The 19,799-nt window shown below is 60.1% G+C and overlaps 1 protein-coding gene and 1 pseudogene across 3 annotated transcripts; one reads left to right on the top strand and one right to left on the bottom strand.

Moving 5' to 3' along the window:
* Positions 1–1,255: 1,255 nt before the first annotated feature.
* On the bottom strand, positions 1,256–9,532 carry LOC148165090 (uncharacterized; annotated as a pseudogene).
* Positions 5,532–18,751, top strand: GATA2 (GATA binding protein 2). Of its 3 annotated transcripts, none has more exons than XM_028101849.1 (6): positions 5,532–5,818; positions 11,708–11,984; positions 12,405–13,046; positions 14,804–14,949; positions 16,778–16,903; positions 17,393–18,751. In XM_028101849.1, exons 2-6 carry the CDS (start codon positions 11,756–11,758, stop codon positions 17,690–17,692), a joined length of 1,443 nt encoding a protein of 480 aa, XP_027957650.1. In that variant the 5' UTR covers positions 5,532–5,818; positions 11,708–11,755; the 3' UTR covers positions 17,693–18,751. The 3 variants fall into 3 exon arrangements, with proteins under 3 accessions (XP_027957650.1, XP_087883119.1, XP_087883109.1); XM_088026993.1 differs by lacking the exon at positions 5,532–5,818 and adding an exon at positions 9,896–9,985; XM_088026983.1 differs by lacking the exon at positions 5,532–5,818 and adding an exon at positions 10,840–11,040.
* Positions 18,752–19,799: the final 1,048 nt, after the last annotated feature.

Here is a 19,799-nt window from a genome sequence, read left to right as displayed (position 1 = left end):
CTCACCTGGCGGCCCAGGCCTTCCCAGAGAGGCCACGGCTCCCTGAGAACACAGGATGAGAAGTGTTCTCTACCCCCACTAGCAATGCAGGCACGCCTTGCAGAGGGGCCTCCATGGTGCTCTTTCCCTTAAGTCCCAGGTCCCTCTGGACTTGCCAGCGTGGGCAGGTTGGTGGAGCCAGGCATCCTGGGGCCAAGTGAGCACAACACAGGGGCAGGGTAGGGGGGAATGGTCTAACGATAAGGAGAAATGATCATGATAGCAGGGCACAGTCTGACCCACTTGCTCTGGCCTCCTCTTGTCCCCATTCACTCATTCCCAAAGTTGTGCCTGATGCCGACCAGTTATCAGAGGAGATTCCAGGCTATCGCTGGGGAACAAGACAGATTCCCTTTCCCCAGGAAGCCTAGCATTCCAGTGGGGCAAGAAAGCCGGCGACTTGCACAAACAGGGAGGAGACTAGTTCACGTTGAAAGTACTTACTCTAAAAGAAAAGTCTGAAGGCTCAGTTTTGCTCTCTGAGGGGTGACATTTGAACAGAGGCAGCATACACTCTGCGTAGAGGGAATAGCAGACACAAAGGCCCCGGGGTGGGAGGAATGTTCTGGCTTGTTCAAAGAACAGAAGGAAGGCCACTGTGACTGGATCAAGAAAGGGCGAAAATAGGTCTGAGTGATCAGCAAAGGCTATTACACAGGTTCCAGAGGAGTTTGGCTTTTATCCTAAATTCAGTGGATACATTCTAAGAAATGATTTCTTGTTGCCAACTAAGCTGTGTGACCTTTGACAGTTTGCTAGGTCTATAATTTCCTGCCATCCATCTATCCAAGAAACACTTATGGAGCATCTACTGTGTGTCAGCCCAGCCCTGGAGACACAGCAGTGACAAAACAAAGCCCCTGCTTCTGGAGAGTCCACCTCCGGGAGGAGAGGACCCCTACCCCAGCTCTTCTGCCTGGTGCCTGGGGTTCAAGCCGCCGGCTCCCCGGGACCCCGCTCGGGACACCGGCGGCCGCCAGGTGGCGCTCTGCGCCTGCGCAAGGGCCGCTGCTCTGGGGGTCGCCGGGCCGGGACCGGACCCCCCGGCGGGGGAGGGGCGGCCGGGCGGGGGGCGGGGCCCGCGCCGCAGGTTGTGTGACTTTGGGTTTGACCTGCCTGGAGATGAGCTAATCCCGCGGTATAATAGACTCCGGGGAGATAGGGAAAATGGCTGCGGCGCTATCTGCGTCGCCATGGGGACCATCGCGGGCGCGCGCGGGCGGGGCTCGAGCCTGGAAAAATACAGCCTTTGTCGGCGGCGCGTGTCACTCACGGCGCGGGGACCTCAGGCGGCGGAGCTCGGGTCTCTCTTTCCTCAGGTCCGGAGCGGGGAGGCTCTGGGGCCCCTGGCGGGGCGTGCTTGCTGAGGCGGGTTGGGACCCCTGGGTGTTCCCAAACTCCTCGGAAGACCCCTCTCCCTTACACACCCGCACACCCCGTTTTCTGTCACTAGCACATCCCATTCCTTCTACTGTGGCGTCTATCACACCCGCACACACCTTTCCCTCCCTGCTGGCTGGCTCTTCCCCAAGCTGGAGAGGGGTCCCAACTCCCCAGCTCTTGTGTCCTGAGCCTGCACTTGCAGGCGCAGGCACAGGCCCCAACAACTGCCCCTCCCTCTTGACCCTCCGCAGCACACCCGGGCACTCCCAGGCAGATAGATACACAACAACACAACCACCCTCACGCAGATCCGTGCACCCTGAAGGCACACACCGGGCTGAACACCGACACCTTGCACACTCACTCCTGGCAGTCACAGGTATGCATGGATGCACATGCTTACAGGGCTGTATGAACCCAGAACACTGAGGAGGGTGGGACACCTGCAGGCACACAACACTCAGGAGACTAACACACCCATGTCCGAATATACACATACACACGCGCCCTAGTGGCAGATGACACCACCTCCTGTGTGCACACTTAAACAGCCTCGTCGAGGGCAGATACATTGAGGCACTCACAATACACCCATTCACCACACTGTACACATGGATTTGCACACCCACCCTTTCACACACGTGTCTACCCATCCTGAGTAACATGCATACCTACACACTCACGTGCAACATCCCTTCCTCTGTGCACCCTCAAACAGCCTCTGCTGGGCCATCTCCAGGCACTCACGGCACACACGCCCACCACGCATGTGCGTGTGGGCTTGCACATCTGCACTTTCTTGTAGCACTCTTCTTTGACATACCCGCATGTACACCAATACCCTTTCTTGTTCAGTGCCCATCCACTGGCACACGCGAATGTCCATCCAAACATGCCGGGCACACCCGGGGGCGCACAGGCGGGTGCCCCCGGCAGGCAGGCAGGCAGGCAGGCGGCGCGGGCACAGGGCGCCCGGCGTGCCCCCCGCGGACGGCTATCTGCCTGCCCATCAGCGCGCGGATCTGCGGTGGTAAATGATGCATTCGATGGCGGGCGCATTTGTTGTGCGCGCTCTGAAAGGGCTCCGATAATCTGGAAGGCAGAGATAAGGAACACCATTTATTCCGCGGCACTTTGGAAACAATTCCCAGCCCTGTACAACCCCATTCTCGGGCAGCCTCCGGGAGCAGGGCAGATAACGATTGGCTATTCATTATCTTCGCCGGGAACAAAGATTAGCCGGCCGAGATGAAAAATTACCCCGGACAGCGGCGCAGCCCCGCGCGGACCCCCCTGCCCGCCGCCGCCGCCCGCGCCTCGGTGCCCCGCCCGGCCCGCGGGCTCTGCGCTCACGCCCTCCGGGCCCGCGGGCCCGGGCGAGCGGCCTCCCGCGCTCGTGTCGGGCGCGGTGCTCGGCGTTGCCGCGGTCCCTCCAATCCATCTGTCCATCCTGCCCAGCCTGTCTGCCGCGTCCCCACTCTTCCCTCAGTCTGTTTGGGGCCCTTCCTGCTCTCCCTCTTCTCCTGCTGCTCTCAGAGCCGATCCGGGTTCCCTTCTGTCTTCCATCTCTCTATTTTTGATTTGTTCTGCTCTCTCTCTCCTCTCTGTATCTCTCCCTTGTCTCTCTGTCCGTGTCTGTCTCTGGTTAACACTTTTGCTGCTTTTGTTCCCTTCTCTCTGACCCTTTTACCACTTGCTGATTGGTTGTTTTTGTTTGTTCCTGCATGTCCCCAAACTACCCCCTCCATCCCCTACTGGTGTCTCTGTTCCTCAATGGCAATTGCTTTTTAAAATCTGTTCTCGGGTCTCCCTGTTTCATCCCATCGTTCCCTGTCTCTCTGAGTCTTGCCGTCCCTGGGCCTCCATGTCTCTCAATCTACCCCCACCCAAGGGCCCCCCCAACCCTGCATCAATGGGCCTCACACCCCCTACCCTCTTAAGGCTGTGTTCCTGACTGCAGACAGGGGCTGGGAGGCTCCAGCAGGCTCTGGCCAGCCCAGCCCAGCCCAGCCCAGCAGAGAGATGGCAGGTGGGGTAGGGGTGTAAGACCTCGAGCCCCCCTCTGAAGAAACAAGACCGAACTAGAAAAGGCCCAGTAGACATTCAGGCCCTGCTGGGTTCATGGGGATTTGCCCTTGTGCCCCAGCACTGGCTCCCCCATGCCCCTCCCCAGTGAGGCTGGGGGCCTTGGGAGCGGGTGGTCCCAGCAAGGCCACCTCATTAGAGCGGTTATTCAGCATGGCGCTGGCGTCGGCAGATAAGCCTTATCAGCTCATCGCCCCCTCCCACAGACAGACAGAAAGTGCCCTCGCAAATGGCACCCCGGAGCTCCACTGGCCGCCTGCCCTGCCAGTTAGGGATGGTGGGTGATCTGGGTAGACACACATATTGTGTGTCACCCAGGGACACACTCCTCCCCAGACAACAGACACAGGGTAATACTGGGTAGAGAAACACACATAGTTCAAAAATAATTCATACACACAGATACCCACACCCTAGGTAAACAGACATAAACACCCAGCCCAACACATATCAGTTCATACATACAGTTATACACAGATATGCAGACACACTTGGCTACACTTTACACTGTCCACAATCAGTTCAAAGATACAATGATACACACCCAATACCCAGTGCTGGTAAAGACAGACAGACACACACCATGCACACACACCCCAATTCATAGACACAGGATACCCAGACACACACTGCTACCGACCCACATAGGGACACACACCAATTTATAAATAAACACTTGGAAATACGCATTTCCCATCAAATGATTCACGGACACGATGATCACACAGATACACAGCCACAGGGACATACATCCCAGTTCCACAGAGACACTCTCCCACACGCACTCTGGGAGTCATGCTCTGAAACAGCCACACATAATATACAAACTCTCAGGGACCCACAAGAAGAAATGGGCATACTAATATACTCAGTTTTGCAGACTTTCCATGTGCTCACAAATGCACAGACACACAGGGGCGCTCAGGATAGATATCCTCCTGTATGCACACACCAAATACATATGCAACACAGTCACTATCAGCGTCAAAGAAAGACCCACAGATAGAAGATGCCCACAGAGATGGGGGCTAGACACTCTGGGACACACACTAGTTTTCCAGTCCTTCCAAAGCAAAGCACTTTCTCTTTGGGCCCAAGATCGCCAGGCCACTTTCACTCCCCCAGGGCAGCTGGAATGGGACCAGCCCTCCACCCCTGCACTGTGGAGTTGAATTTTGAGGTAGGGACTTTGGAAGTTCAAGGACTATATTCCCCTAGTTCACAAACCCGAAAGCATTCTCGCCTGGAAGACTCCCACACCCAACTCCTCTGCCTAGCCTTCCAAAGACAAACCCTCTACTCCCTAGCCCCCTCCTGTGAGAGGGTTCCTTGGGGATGGGCCAGGGAGAAGCCTCACACCCCACTCCTGAAATGCTCTGGTCTGCTCTGGAGTTGGGGAATTCTAGTACGGGTATAGATGGGGAAGGGAGAGGCCATGTGTCTACATCTAGCTGAATCAGCCTGAAGTGAGGGGTGTGTGTGTGTGTGTGCTCGAGCGCGTGCATGCCGCGCGTGCCAGATTCTTAAGCTACATTTGGGTATCTGCATGTGTGCATGCCGATGTGACCCACATCCCCCCGCTGAGGATGTCCACGCAGCCACAGCTGTGTGCGCTAACGCGTGTGCACAGATGTGTGTCTGCGTGAGCACTGTTGGAAGAAGGTTGGAGGAGGAGCAGGCGGCTGTGTACGTGTGTGCGCGCTTGTGGCCACGGTTCGTGAGGGTCCCCGGGGAGAGTCTCCAAAAAGAGACGTCCCGGACTTTCTGAACATACACCCTTGAGAGCAGGGGTGCTCATTTGTGCGCCCCTGCGAGGGCGGGAGTAGTTTGGAGTATGGGCGTGTAGGGTGTTGTGCCTTGAGTGCCCACCGGCCCTCAGCCTGCCGCCCCGCGGCTGGACCAGGGAAACGGGGCGCAGAGCTCTGGGCACCCCCCTGCCCCCTGCGGCACTCCCGCCCCCTCAAAGTGCTGTCGAAATAAAAAGCAGCGGCCGCTGCGGCCGGGGGAGGGGAGGGAGAGGCAGCGGGAGCAGAAGGAGGTAACAAGGCCAGCGCCGCCCGGGCTCGCTGTTCAAGCCTCTATCTCCTGGCTGCCTTCGCCCCCACCCCAGCCGGCCCCCGTCGGCCACCGGGCGAACAAAAGCGGCCCGCCGCGCACCATGCGGCCACTCGGCGCGCCGCCCGGGCCCTGCTGGTGAACGCCGCCAGCCCGCGCCCGGTCCTCTGGGCCCACTTAGCCACGCACCTAGCTGTGCGCCCCGCTCCGCTCCGGCCCCGTCCACCCGGGGGCGCAGCCCGCCACACCTTGCTCGGTAAGTCCCCCCACCTCCGCCTGGTCAGGGCCCTTCCAGCCCCCAGGTTTGGGCCCCCTAAACGCGGTCCGCCTAGCCCAGTGGCCCCTGACATGTGGCCTTCGGGGTTCGCCCTGGTCCTACCAGCGGCTCGAACCCCAAGTCATAGGGGCCTAATCCTGAGGGAGTATTTGCGGAGTTGAGGACAGCAGGCCCGCGTCCCGCCTCCCGCTTTCCCATTTCTCGGATGCAGCCATACATAGGCCGCGAGCCCCGGTTATTCCCAGTGCCTCGCAAGCGCCCCACCTCCCGGCCCCCGAGCTGGGGTCTTTGTCTCGGCCGCCCCCACCTCCGGGCCACGGCGGCGGAGGCGCCCAAGCCCGGCAGCCGAGCCGCGGCTGCACCTGCCGACTGGTCCCGTGCGCCGGCTTTGCGCGGCTTAACCCGGCTCGCTCCTGCGTGCGCCCCCGCGCGCCGCGCCCCGCGGCCCTTTATCCTGTGTGGCTGGGGTGCGGGTGGGGGAGAGCGCCGGGTCTGGAAGTCTCCCCCCAGCCCCAAACCGGAGTCGGAATCTGTTTAGTGGGATTTCAATAAGAATGGGGCCGCCGCGGGCTTCGGGATCGGCCGCCGGGAGGCGTAGACGGCGGTCTGGGTCTGTCTGGACGCCGGGCATTTAGAATCCTTCGGCGGCGGCCAGGCTTGAACTCCAGGTTGCCCCAACCGCGAGGGGAAAGATCCGGCGTTCAGGGCCCCCGGGAGTGGCGGCCGCTCCTTTCCCGGAAAACACGCAAGGAAATTCGTTGTTTTGGAAAAAGCTACTTCTCCCGGGAATCGGGAACATCTGGCGGTGAGCTCCGGGTCTACACGGGCACTTAGCGATGGGATTCGTTAATGAGTAGGCAGGATTAGAGAAGCAGGTAGGGCCAGTGCGGCTGCCCAGGCGTCTGGAGAGCGTTTCCCAGCCGGGTTGACAAATTGCAAACAAATTGCGTCTAACGAAACGGATTTACCAGTTGTCATGCTGCCGGGCCGCCGGGCCGCCGGGCCGCCAGGCGCTCTGAGTAAACCGTGGCTGTTCGTGAAGCACGGAAAAACGCTGCCGGATTGCTGCAGGTCTCAGCAGGGCCCATGGGGGAGGCTGTCCGGCTTGGAGGTGGAACCTGATAAGGAGATACAGGATCTCCCAGGCGCCTCGACCCAGGGCGCCAAGACTTCTCGGTCGTGGGCCCCGGGTTTTACGATTCAAAAAGGCCCAAAAGACGTAAGAGGTGGGAGAGCCATCATCGAGGACACAGGAGAGGGAGGCTTCACATTTGGGGGACTGAAAGTGAACCCCAACGAGCAGAAGGGGTTGTTGGAGCCCTGGAGCCTCCAGTGAAGAACCCCTCTGGAGGGATGGCTGCAGGCCTGAGCAGATCTGAGGCCTTGCCCTTTGGGGACTTCTGAACCCCTCTGGCTAAAGCGGACCCCAGTTCCTACTCAGTACCCCTCAAGGCACATTGCCAGCATAGGGCTGGGAGGTCGCTGGGTTGACAATTTAGTTTCCCTATGGAAGGTAGCCCCTAAGCAAACTGGTTTCTTTGAATCTCCCCTCCACTGCGGGCCAATTCGATGTCCATAGGAAAAGGTGGGAAGAATTAGGTTACAAAGAGAGGGCAACATTATATGGTTCCAGAGGGGCTACCTTGGATGACGGAAGTTTAAACAAAGGGCGCGGAGGGGAGGGCCATGTAGGACGGGGAAGACGGGGCAGCTGAGAGCCACGGCCCAGGCCGGTGAGGCCCCCGTAGAATCGGGCCTCAGGATCCCTGCGCTGCCAGCTCCCGGGAGAAAGCATCCTGAGCCACACCAACGACCCACGCTTTCTCGGGGAATCTCAGGCCACTTGAAAAAGGCAGTTAGAAAATTCAGTTTCTCTGTGGCCCTTCCCCAGTGCTTCCTGAAGTCTTGTTCTTATGTAAGGAAAGTGACAGCTTCTCGGTGCGATCAAAAGGCAGCACCCGCATAAGCAACAACCCTTGGAAATGAACAAAAACATGAAAAAGGGAACGTGTCCCTCTGAAGGTGTTCCCGAGACCCGGAATCCCGAGGCTGTAAACTGAAATAAATCTGCTCTTCTCAGGCTCAAGGATGCCCCCCACAATCCCAGCCGATTTGCCGGGCCACGCTGATCCTCCCCCCACGTTTGTTTGGGTACAGGTGATAGGATGGTCTCCGTTGCCTACTGGGCAAGATGCCCGGGTAGTGTCTCTTGGTCTGTCTGGCATACACGTACACTCATGATTGGAGTGGGGGGTGTTTTACTGACCAGCTGGGCCTTCTCCTGCCTGGCGCCCCTCTTTTCTCTCTCAGGCGGGTTCGTTCCTCCGGGAGAACGCAGCAGTCCCGCGTCCAACGCAGGAACTCCAACCATAGTGGAGGCCTCGACAAGCCGGCTGCCTGCCTGCCTTTTGGAGGAAGGCAACCCCGGGGGGGCCTCAAGAGACCTGGGGGAGCTCCCTCCTCCCCTTTTCTCTAGGTCCGGATTGCGGGAAGGGAGACTGGTGCGGATCTCCCGAGGCCCCTGCTCAAGCATTGCTTAACTGCCCTGCTAAGCTCCTCTGCGCGGCGATTTTCTGAGCCGCCGAGCGGGGTAATTAAATCCCCGCCCGCGCTCGGTTCTGCGCCAGGCCAGCGGGCAGCTCGGGGCTGCTGTTCAGGCAGGGGGCCGGGCCAGGCTGGTCACCTCCACTCCTGCGGTGGCCCAGACGCTGCCCCGGAGAGGCTTCAGGTTGCCCCGGAGGAGCTTTTAGCCGAGGTCGAAATGATGAAACTGCAGGCCCACCCAGGATGGCGGTCGTTTGAACCACGCCTTTGGGGGAAATAAAGCGAATTACCTGTTTTCCCGAGGGCCCGGAGCGGCCACGTCCCTGCGAGCCAAGGCGCAGATCGCAGCCCCACGGAAAGCTTCCGCTCGGCTCCGGCGTTCAAGGCCCCGGGGCCGGCAAGCGGCTGGCTGCCTCCTGCGCTGGGTCCCAGGGTTCAGGCTGACGGGGCGGCCTTGCCCGACACCGGGGATTGTCCCCGGGGCCGCGGTGTCTTTGATAAGCTCTCGCTGGGCTCCAGGGACGCCAAACACTTTCGAGGCTCTGACGATCGCATTTTACGCGTTGATGAAGAATCGTAAGCTAAAGGCAGGGAGGAGAGACAGACGAACAGAGAGGCAGCGAGTCTGGCCCGGACCGCGCGGGTTGCGGGGAACGCGAACCGGAAGGCACTGAGGCCAATCACCTGCCCGGCCCGGCAGTGGAGGCCCGGCGCCCGCGGCCTCGCGCTCCCACTCCCCGGCCCCGGCTGGCGCCGGCCTCCTCTCATGCAGAGCGGAGTTCCGAGAAGCCCGGGCGGGCCCGGCGCGCCCCGGAGTGGAGCGGAGCGGGAGGCGCAGCGGGCCGCCGGGGCAGGAGGGTCCCTAAGCGCCCGGGACGCGCTGGTTCCCAGCCAGATGGGGCCCCGCGCCTCCGGCCCCGCGTCTTTACCTGCGCCAGGGCCTCGGACAGATGAACGGACAGCCGAACGGACAGTCGGACGCAGAGGCAGGAGGAGGCCCCTGGCCCGTGCCGGCACCCCCGGCGCTGCCCAGAGCTGGCCTGGGAGAGGGTGACTGGGGCGCGCCCGCGGAGCTGGGCCTGGCCGGGAGCCCCCCGAGCCGAGGGGACCGAGGGCTTTCCTCCCTCCTCGGATTATTAAAAAGTTCATTTCCTGGCGAATCGGGTGACGTCAGGGGCCCGGCGTCGCGGTGGCGGGGCCGCCCGGCCGGAGAAGCCGCCTCCAGTTACCCAATTACCGACTGTCAATCCCGCCGCCCCTCCCCCTACCCTCCCCGGGGGTGGCCCAGACCCCCACCCTCTCCCCTGTCCCGGACCCACCTGGGATCCCTCTGGGCTCCTACTCCGAGAGCTGTAGACTCAGCTAAGGGAGAGGGGCTGGAGGACGACGATTACTCCCCCTTACCCTCGCACCTGTCTCAATCCCCCCAAAGTTCTTTGTTTCTGACCCCCCCCCCCGCCTCCCTCGTTGGCCATAGGCTCCTTTCGAGCCTCGGTCTCCTCAGTCTGTATAATGGGAGAGAGCAAGGAGATGTGTGCAAGGGGCCCACTCCCCCCACACAGCTGGATCTCTGCACTGGAGGTGTGTGGAGAGCAGTTCCAGGTGACTTAGGGGACGGAGTTCCCAGTCCACCGCCTTCCTCTCCCCAGGGGCCGCCTTAGGGACCCCCGGGAGGGAAAAATGCCTCCTCCTGCCCAGAGGCGTCTCCTTCGAGCCGGCGCCGGCGCCAGTCCGGGTCTCCATGGCCTCGCCCCAGGCAGTTCGGCCCGCTGGTCTGCGAAGGCCACGCCCGGGAAGGGGACGCCCCCTCCCCCTCTCTGGAGCCGCCAGCCAGGCCACCTCCACCCGGTCAAGCACAGTCCTAAGCGGCCTGTTGTCCGAGGCCCGGGTGCCTGCTCGAGCCGCGTAGTTCCTGCCCCTCACTGCTCCTGCTGTCCCGCAGCTGTCCTCCCAACCCCCTGCCCAGCCAGAGCCCGAGTCGGGGGAGGGAATGGTCTGGGTAGGTAGCTGGGACTTAAACTGGCCACGTTCAGTGGTAAAGGAGGTGGGATCCGAGAGTGGAAGGGCTGGGGTCCCGGGGAGAGGACACCCAGACACCCAGAGGATGCACGACCCATGCTCCCGGGGAGGGGTCCCCAGTTGGAGGTTAGTCACTGGGAGGAGGGCCCTGAGGTTAGGGGGATCCAGGAGTGTCCGCAAGAGGGGGCGCAGCAGTTGGCCAGTGGGGTGAGGGTCCTGGCGGGGGGTGTTGGCAGCAGGGGCCGCCGGGAGGGCGCTGGGAGGGGGCCCATCGGCGCAGGGGGGCAGGCCCGCGGGTCAGCCCGGGAGTCCGGCGGACCGGGAGTTGCGGGCTCAGCCAATGGGGGGCGGAGGCTGGGCGGCGCGCGGCGCTGATTGGCTGGCGCGGGCTTCTTAGGCGTGCACGGCCCCCGCTTCATGTCTGTGCAGGAGTCGCGAGCTGGCGCCAGGGCGGCCGGAGGATGCCGAGGGGCCGGAGCCGGGCGGGCCTGAGGCCGAGGCGCGCGCTGTCCCCTGCTCCTACCCCGTGAGCCCAGCCGCCCGAAGCGCGGTTCCTGAGCCCGCCACTCCCGGGGCTCCCGCCGGTGCTGATCCCCCGTTCCCGAGGCCGCGCCCCCCCTCCCCGCGGCGCTGCGTGTGTAAGTTTGGGGTGCGAGAACTGGCCGGGGGCCTGGGGCGCGCCAAGCTCTGAGAGGTCTCTTCCGGGGCTCAAGGCCGGGGCCAGGCTGCGGGTGACTGCTTTGGTGTGCGGTGGTGAGAGGTCCTGATTGTGCCGCCTGGGAGTGCGCGCAGGGGGCTGGCTCCTAGCCGCTCGGGCTGCGTGTGCGTGTTGTGGGGGCGGGGGGGGGGCGGAGGTCGTCAAGTCGGTATGTGTATCTGGCGCCAAGTGTAGGTATGTGCGTGTCGCTGGGATCATGTGCCCCGGTGGGTGCTCAGGCGCCTGTCTCGAACTTTTAGTCTGTGTTTATGTGTTTGTGTACCGGGAAGGAGGGGGGTCGGTGTGATTGTCTGACTTAAAGTGAGACTCTGTATGTGTGTGTTGGGGTAACTGCTGTCGGGGCTTGTCCCGTGTGTGACCCGGCGTGCACGACTGTGGCTCTGGGACCGGGGGTCACCATGTGAGTGTGTGCGGCTGAACCCTCTCCTCCGCCTTCCTTTCGTTTTGAGCTTTGAGCTTTCCTCCCACCCGGGTCTGTTCCTCGGCTGAGCTCGGCTGAGGCGCAGCGGCGTGCGGGACTCCGCGTGGCGGGACTTTGGGGGTGTCAGGCCGTGGCGGCGCCCCTCACGCCCCCTTCCGTCGCTCAGGGACGCCGCCACCGCCTCGGCCCAGATCCCGAGCCTCCACTGCGGGCCATGGAGGTGGCGCCGGAGCAGCCGCGCTGGATGGCGCATCCAGCCGTGCTGAATGCGCAGCACCCCGACTCGCACCATCCGGGCCTGGCGCACAACTACATGGAGCCCGCGCAGCTGCTGCCTCCCGACGAGGTGGACGTCTTCTTCAACCACCTAGACTCGCAAGGCAACCCGTATTACGCCAACCCAGCCCACGCGCGGGCGCGCGTCTCCTACAGCCCCGCGCACGGTGAGCCCCCGGCCAGTGGGTGACTGGGAGCCCAGGCGCCAGGCGCGGGTGGGGAGGAGGGCCCGGCTGCCTGCTTCCCGGATGTGAGATCCGCAGGAATCGGAGCAGCTGAAAAATTGGGGCGGGAAAGGTGGGGGCAGCAGCCTCTTGGGGAGGGTTTGGGCACCCTAGGTTTCTGCCCATTTCCAGCTGGCCTGTGGGGGTTTCCTCCAGGCCCTGGTCCAGTGGGGTTCCTTCTGTGCCACTTGTCCGTCAGCTCCGGACTGACATTCTTGATTATTGCCGGTTGGGGTGTTATGTTTCTGGTTTTCTTTGGGAAGAAGGTTACTGCTGGTTGTTTTGTGAGTTGTCCTCCTGTGTATCCGAGCCCTAGCGCGGCTCAGCCTCTGCCCACCCTGACCCCTCTCCCTCCTCCTGCAGCCCGCTTGACCGGAGGCCAGATGTGCCGCCCACACTTGTTGCACAGCCCGGGGTTGCCCTGGCTCGACGGGGGTAAAGCTGCCCTCTCCGCTGCTGCAGCACATCACCACAATCCCTGGACCGTGAGCCCCTTCTCCAAGACACCGCTGCACCCCTCAGCTGCTGGAGGCCCCGGAGGCCCCCTCTCCGTGTACCCAGGGGCAGGAGGTGGGAGTGGGGGAGGCAGCGGGAGCTCTGTGACCTCCCTCACTCCCACTGCAGCCCACTCTGGCTCCCACCTCTTCGGATTCCCACCCACTCCGCCCAAGGAAGTGTCTCCGGACCCCAGCACCACCGGGGCTGCCTCTCCAGCCTCCTCTTCCGCAGGGGGTAGTGCAGCCCGGGGGGAGGACAAGGATGGCGTCAAGTACCAGGTGTCACTGACCGATAGCATGAAGATGGAAAGCGGCAGTCCCTTGCGCCCAGGCCTGGCTGCCATGGGCACCCAGCCTGCCACACACCACCCTATCCCCACCTACCCATCCTATGTGCCCGCCGCTGCCCATGACTACAGCAGTGGACTCTTCCACCCAGGAGGCTTCCTGGGTGGCCCTGCCTCCAGCTTCACGCCTAAGCAGCGCAGCAAGGCACGCTCCTGCTCAGGTAAAGGCAGGTGCCAGGGACCTAGTGGAAGTGGGGATGGTTTGTGCTTTTGTGTGTGTGTTTTGGGGGAGGAGGGCTGTGATATGGGAGATGGGGCAATGTCGGTCTTCCAGATCTGGGGATGGGTGGTGTCCCCTTCCAAGAGCCTCCAACAGATGTTTGAGACTCCAGAATGGGGGAGAGGGAGCCATAAAACTTTTGTCCTTTTCTTAACCGTTCCCAGTGGCCCCCAAAGTTCATTTCCCTTCCCCCCTCCTCGCCCTCCCTTCCAAGGTTGGCCACTGCAGACCAACACAGGACGGGAATTCCCCCTTCCCTTCCCTTAATCTTAAGTGAAAATTTGACCCTCTTGACTTAGTGTGGGAGAGAATGCAGTACGCAAGTGACAACCATGAGGTTGTGTGTGCGTGTGTTTGTGAGTGTGTGTGCATGCTGTGGGTGTACTGTAGGTGCTCCAGACCCTCAAGGAATCTGGTTCTCCAACGCAATCAGTCCAATCTTGGGATTTCGATGTTTCCCAATCTCCTTGGGAGATTTCCCCCAAAGCAACATTCCCAGGACTTGTTCCTGCTCCCTGCCCCCTGGCGTCCTTCATTCTCCCTGAAGGCTCGAGTGAGGGGGATGAAGTATAGGTGCCTCTGCCCCTTTGCCGCCGGAGGAGACGGCTGGAGCCAAGCTGGTTTGTCCAAGAATCTGGCCATAGAGCAGAAACCAGGGCTAGTGCGGGACTTTAGCTGTCAGTGCCTCCTTCCCAGTGCCTGTAAGTGGAGGAAGAGGAAGACTTTTTAAACTTTTACTCCTGAGTCTGGGAAACTTTTCATGCCCGTACATAAAGACAATTTAGTTGAAACTAAATGGGGAAATATTTTCCTGGACTTCGTGATGCCAGGGCATCCGGCTACCCTGCCTGATTGCTGCCGCCACCTCAGGCACCCACCTCAGTCCCACCTCGGGGGGGGGGGGGGCGCCCTGTGCTGCTCAGGCCAGCTATCTTGCCTTTAATTAGCCCCTTCTCCCAAGTTTGTTTTACACATTCTATTTGAATTCCAGATGGTCTTTTAGCAACAACAACAGAAAACAAAAACAGAACCCAAAAACCCCACCATCGACAGAAGACCAAGGTCACTTAGTCTACTTGGCTTAAAAACAAAAGGGCTTTTGGTTAATTTTATTTTAAAGAACACCACCTTCGATCTGAGTCCGGGACTGAATTCTAGGGCCTGAGCGGAAGAGGGGGCAGCTGGGGAGAAAGAAGGAAATCCCCCTGCTTGAGGAGAGTAGGAGCTGAGGGCAGAGAATTGGGAGGTGGCAGACGCAGCTGGGGAAAAGGGGGAGACAGAAGAGGAGAAGCAGAACTAGAAAGCGAGCCAGAGCCCTCCCAGGCCCAGCTAGGTCGAGCGGGGCCACTCCTGCCACCGCCCTGCCCTCGGCAAAGTTTGCTGTAAATACCCTTTCATTGTCGCGCTGAGAATCCCTGGGGCCCTGGCCCCACTCCTCCCTCCTGCCCCGCTTCCCTTCCTTCAAGAGAGGGTTTTGAAGAGGGAGCTTTGGCCTTAAAGCTACTCTCTGAACTCCTCTTCTGGGGGGGAAACCTCCTCCGGGTCCCTCTTCCTGCCCAGGGTTGGAGCTAAAAGTCACCGCCCGAAGCAGCCCGGGCTGAGGCCGACCGCTGCCTGCTCGGCGCCCGCCTACCCCTGGCTCTCTCCCATGACCTTGTCCGTTAAGCAGGCCCTCTGTCTCTCCCTGTCCCCCTTCAGAAGGCCGGGAGTGTGTCAATTGTGGGGCCACGGCCACCCCTCTCTGGCGGCGAGACGGCACCGGGCACTACCTGTGTAACGCCTGTGGGCTCTACCACAAGATGAATGGGCAGAACCGGCCACTCATCAAGCCCAAGCGGAGACTGGTAGGCACGGGGCAGCAGGTGGCTGGGGGGTGGGGGCCGCTAACCTGGGCCGGGCAGCGACTTACTGAAAAAAATAATAGTAACACCACCAAAACCTTTTGAGGCAGCTGCTTTGCCTCTTGAAATCCTTTTATCATTAAAATCACTTGGGGTCACCCTTCTTTTAGGTCAGATTTTTTTCGGGCCAGATTTCCCCCTCTACAGCCCACCAGGTACCGTCACCGCATGGAGCTCAGGAATCCCCAACATGGAGTGTCCAAGGGCCCAACTCCTGTCCCCTGGCCTCTGTTTAACTCTTTTTAAAAATAGGGCCATGAAGTAATTTTCCTTGTAGCCCAGCACACAATCTCCTCACACTTATTTAAATAAAACACACACTCACACCAACCACCAAAAAAACCTGCCCTTTATTATTTTTCCATGGAGTCACCTATACTGTGTATTTTCATTTGAGTGATTTAAAAAAATGCCCTTTCGGATCTCCTGCCGGAGTTTCCTATCCGGACATCTGCAGCCTGAAGATAAGGAAACTTCGCGTATCTGTTTCCGGACCCCGCGAGTTTTAGAGCCTCTCCTCGGCTCAGTCCTGCCTCTCGCTGGGCTGTTTTGAAATTTCTAATACCCTCCGCTCTGCAAATAATGCGTAAAATGCTAAGAATAATAAATATATTTTTTTCAGGGTGAAGTGATTTACGAGGCTTAAATCGCTTGCCTCTTTGGGGGCCCCCCTCCCCCCCACCCCCCAGTGAGGGCGGGGTGAGGGCCCGGGTGGGGGTAGGGGTGGAGGATACGGTGTTGGCCCCTGAGTCAGAATTCCAGCTCCAGGCCGCTTACTCACCCTCACCCTCCCCGCCCCCAAGGCTGCAGTCCCGCAGGTCCCTCGGACTGAGAGAGCGAGCTCCGGCCCCACCGTCCCAGCCTCTGCTGGTCTCCTTCCCCCACCCCCTGTCTTGCTGCCTGCGGTTCTTTGGGAAATAGTTTGGGGGGCGGGTGGACAGACATGTTCTGTCACTGTGGGGCTGGCGCGGGTGGGCGCTAAGAGGAGATCTGCTTTCTCGGTCAAGACTCTCTTAATTTCCCTTGTTAGGAGCCTTCAGCTCCCTTCTCCAGAAACCAGACCCTCATTTCCAGACTATCTCTGGCCTGCATTCCCTGAGGGGCTGCGGGGCAGTCAGCAGTCTGTGGTTTGGGGTACAGGGTGCCGGACGGACCAGCCTTGTGCTGATGGAAATGTTCTGGTTCTGCCCTGTCCACTGTGGTCGTGACTGTTGATTCCTTGAAATGTGGCTAATGCCATCGAAGGAACTGAAGTTCTAATTTTATTAAATCATAGTTCAGTTGAATTCGAATAGCCCCACGTGGCTAGTGGCTATGGCACTGGACGGCGCAGCTCCAGACCTCCCTAAACATTTGACGTCCCTGCCTGGCCTCTGCGGGGCGGTCACACCCAGGATGGTGGATTTTGAAAGGAGTCACGTGGGAGTGCAGCTCCAGACCCAGGGGTTCCAGGGGGACTGAGTCAGCCGCCTCAGGGCCTCAGTTTCCCCGTTTGATGGTTGGGGGCAGTGGCTAATTTGTCCTTTCAGCTCTTGCAACCCCGTGGATTCTGAGATCAGGCTTCTGAGCATTCTTTATTCTAAGTTCTGCGCTGGTTTAGGTCTCAAATTCTAAAATTCCACGGCTTCTGAGATGCCTGGATTCCCCTGTGAGCTTTCCCGCTCCCGGGCTCAGTCGGCAGGGATGGGGTGGGGGGGCGGTGAGGGTTGCGGAGGGAGGTCGAGGTGGGGCGTGGGAGCCCAGCCTGCTGACGCCGCCCCTCCCCTCCCAGTCGGCCGCCAGGAGAGCCGGCACCTGTTGTGCAAATTGTCAGACGACAACCACCACCTTATGGCGCCGAAACGCCAACGGGGACCCTGTCTGCAACGCCTGTGGCCTCTACTACAAGCTGCACAATGTGAGTCCGCCCCTCCCCGGGGACCGCTGCTCTTTGTGCGGCCAGGCGAGGGGGGCCCCAGCCACAATCTCCAGCGTGGCTTGGCTTGGGAGGCGGCTGCCGCCCGGCGGGGAAAGCCCCAAGTGCCAGAAGGGCTTCCCGTAAGAGGGGGCAAGCCGGCTGGAAGTGTGTCCCCCACAGCGGGGGGCCCTGCATGTCCGGGGGAAGTGGTGCCTCTTTAAAACAAAAGGTGGGCATGGAGTTTGGTCGTGTTGATGGGGGACGGTGCTGGCAGTTAGTGGGCTCAACGCCCTGCCCTGCGGGTCCCACACAGTGAAAAGCACCTTTCTTGACAGGGTAGCATGCTGGCGGGAAGACTGCAATGGGCGAGGGGGTTTGCAAGTGGGGTCCCCAGCCCAGACTTCCCTTTGCCCCTTGCGGAAGCTGGGGGTCGCCGTCTTGTTTGGGGAAGGGAACTGGACCTCCTGAAGGTTTTGTTGTTGCCCCCAGGTGAACAGGCCGCTGACCATGAAGAAGGAAGGGATCCAGACTAGGAATCGGAAGATGTCCACCAAGTCCAAGAAGAACAAGAAAGGTGCAGAGTGCTTTGAGGAGCTGTCCAAGTGCATGCAGGAGAAGGCCTCCCCCTTCAGCGCTGCTGCCCTGGCCGGACACATGGCGCCCGTGGGCCACCTCCCACCCTTCAGCCACTCGGGACACATCTTGCCCACCCCAACGCCCATCCACCCCTCCTCCAGCCTCTCCTTTGGCCACCCCCACCCATCCAGCATGGTGACCGCCATGGGCTAGGGACAGCCCCCCAGAAACGGACGGACAGATGCCAAGGAGGGTGGCGGGCAGCTCAAGGCTGGGCGCCCCTAGGCAGGGTGGGCCAAACTCTTAGCAGCCTGCCCTTCCCCGAAGACTGATGCCACTCCTGTCAGCCTGGCCGGAGCCCCAAGCTGCCTCTCCTGCGGGCACTCCACTTGGCCGTCAGCGGTCACGGTGAAGATTCTAACCCAGGCTGGGAGGCAGGCTTGGCCCGGCTTACTGCCCAGGTGGGGTTTCCATCACGGACGATTGTTTGGAGAACAGAATGGACAACTTTATAAAGAGAAGAGGGGGGCAGGGGACAAACGAAGAAAACCGTTTTTAGAAGGAGAAAGGAGTAGGCAAAAATAATTTATTGTGCTCTTGTTTCTAACAAGGACTGGGGAGACATTCCCAAGTTCTCTTCTGGGTCTTCTGTGCCAAGTGCTGCTTGGCCCATCTGCTTGCTGGGGCCCTGGGGGCAGGTGTGCGGGTGTGTATGTGGGGTGGGGGGGCGGAGGCCCTCGGCCCACACCTTCTCCTCTGGCTTCCTTTCCTGAAACAGCTGAAGCCCAGGTTGGGCTGAGCCAGAGCAGCGGGGCCACCAGCCTGTGGAGGCTGAGCGGTGCGTGCGCTGGCGGCCAGGCCCTGGAGGGCAGAGACAATCATGGGCGGTCCTGCGCAGATTCCCAGGCCAGGGCTGGGTCACAGGAAGGAAACAACATTTTCTTGAGAGGGGAAATGTCTCCCAGATCGCTCCCCTGGCTCTGAGGCTGAAGCTGGTGTGACCCGTGTCCCCTTAATGAGCCTGAGCCACAGCCTGACTCCAGCCAGGTGAACCCCTGTACATACATCCTTTTTCTGCGAAACCCCTCAACCCCCTCCCCTCCCATTCTGAGACAAAAGAAAAAAAAAATATATATATATATATAAAAGACTGCATAAGCTTAACTCGCTGAGGAGTTAGTTGTTTTATTTTTAAACTCATTTTGGGTCCAGTCAATTGTACGTTGCCACGGAAGCCCTTGCTATGGAAAGGAATAAAACCTACAAACCAAGGCTGTAGCTTCACAATTATTTTTGGAAAAGTACTTGGATCCCACAACCCTAGGACGGGGAGCTGGGGGCCTGGGGAGGGGCCTTGGCTGCTCTTGGCTTCCCGGGGCTGGTCTGGCAGGTGGCGAAGGCAGGAGTTAGGGGTGGGTCAAGGGAGAGGCCACGACCCTGCTGGGGTCCCTGGAGACGCCTGAGTTCTGCTCTGTTTTGCTGTGGCTGTCTGGATCCTTCCCAAGGTACAGCTGTACATAACTGTGTCTGAGCTTAGATTCTGTATGCGGAGGTGGTGGGGTGCGGTGGCTGGCAAGGGCCCGGCCCGGGAAGAGGATCGTGCCGATGTAGTCGACCAAGTGCAATAGGGGCCGGCGATCGCTGCGGGGGACGGGGGGGCGGGGGGGGCACCACAGCCAGAAGTAACTTATTTTGTACTAGTATCCGCATAAGAAAAAGAATCCGCAGTATTTTCTGTTTTTATGTTTTATTTGGCTTGTTTTATTTTGGATTAGTGAACTAAGTTATTGTTAATTATGTACAACATTTATATATTGTCTGTAAAAAATTGTATGCTATCCTCCTATTCCTTTAAAGTGAATACTGTTAAGAATAATAAAATACTTTTTGTGAATGCCTCTGGCTGGTCTTGTGGGCTCCTGCGCTGCCGAGTCCTGGGTGTGGCGATGGGCAGTCAGACCTAGCGGGTCCTCTGGGCCCAGTGATTTGGAAAGAAGGGCTCCTGGAATAGGGGATGGGGCCCTGTCTGGGGTCGGAGGTCCTGAGCCCCCTCCCCTGCATTTCTCCCATCTGAATTTCCTCACTGTCACCCCACTGGGGGTCCTGGTGGCTGGGTGGATACTGGGGAAGCACGGGGAGGCCGTGGTTTCTCCAGCCTTTGGTCTACACACTGATCTTTTTCCTGGGGCTCCTGTAGAACCCAACAAGGACCGACTCCACCCCAGCTCCCATCCACTTCCTCCCAGATCCTGATCAGCTCTTGTTTCTGAGCTATCTGGTCATTAATATTCCTGTTCATTGACAAATATGGTCACCAATG

The sequence above is a fragment of the Eumetopias jubatus genome, unplaced genomic scaffold, assembly GCF_037043125.1.
Source record: "Eumetopias jubatus isolate StellerSeaLion01/CBP00866 unplaced genomic scaffold, mEumJub1_p1.0 scaffold_1, whole genome shotgun sequence".
Classification (NCBI taxonomy): Eukaryota; Metazoa; Chordata; class Mammalia; order Carnivora; family Otariidae; genus Eumetopias; species Eumetopias jubatus.
Note: the sequence above shows the minus strand (reverse complement) of the source record. Positions and strands in the feature narration are given on the sequence as shown.

What these genes read in the sequence shown, in the direction of transcription:
- GATA2 (XM_088026993.1), top strand. Translation starts at nt 9,896, where the DNA reads ATGGGAGAGAGCAAGGAGATGTGTGCAAGGGGCCCACTCCCCCCACAC. An exon ending in TGTGTGGAGAGCAGTTCCAG is followed by an intron (nt 9,986 to 11,707) that starts GTGACTTAGGGG and finishes TCCGTCGCTCAG; the next exon opens with GGACGCCGCCACCGCCTCGG. An exon ending in TCTACTACAAGCTGCACAAT is followed by an intron (nt 16,904 to 17,392) that starts GTGAGTCCGCCC and finishes TGTTGCCCCCAG; the next exon opens with GTGAACAGGCCGCTGACCAT.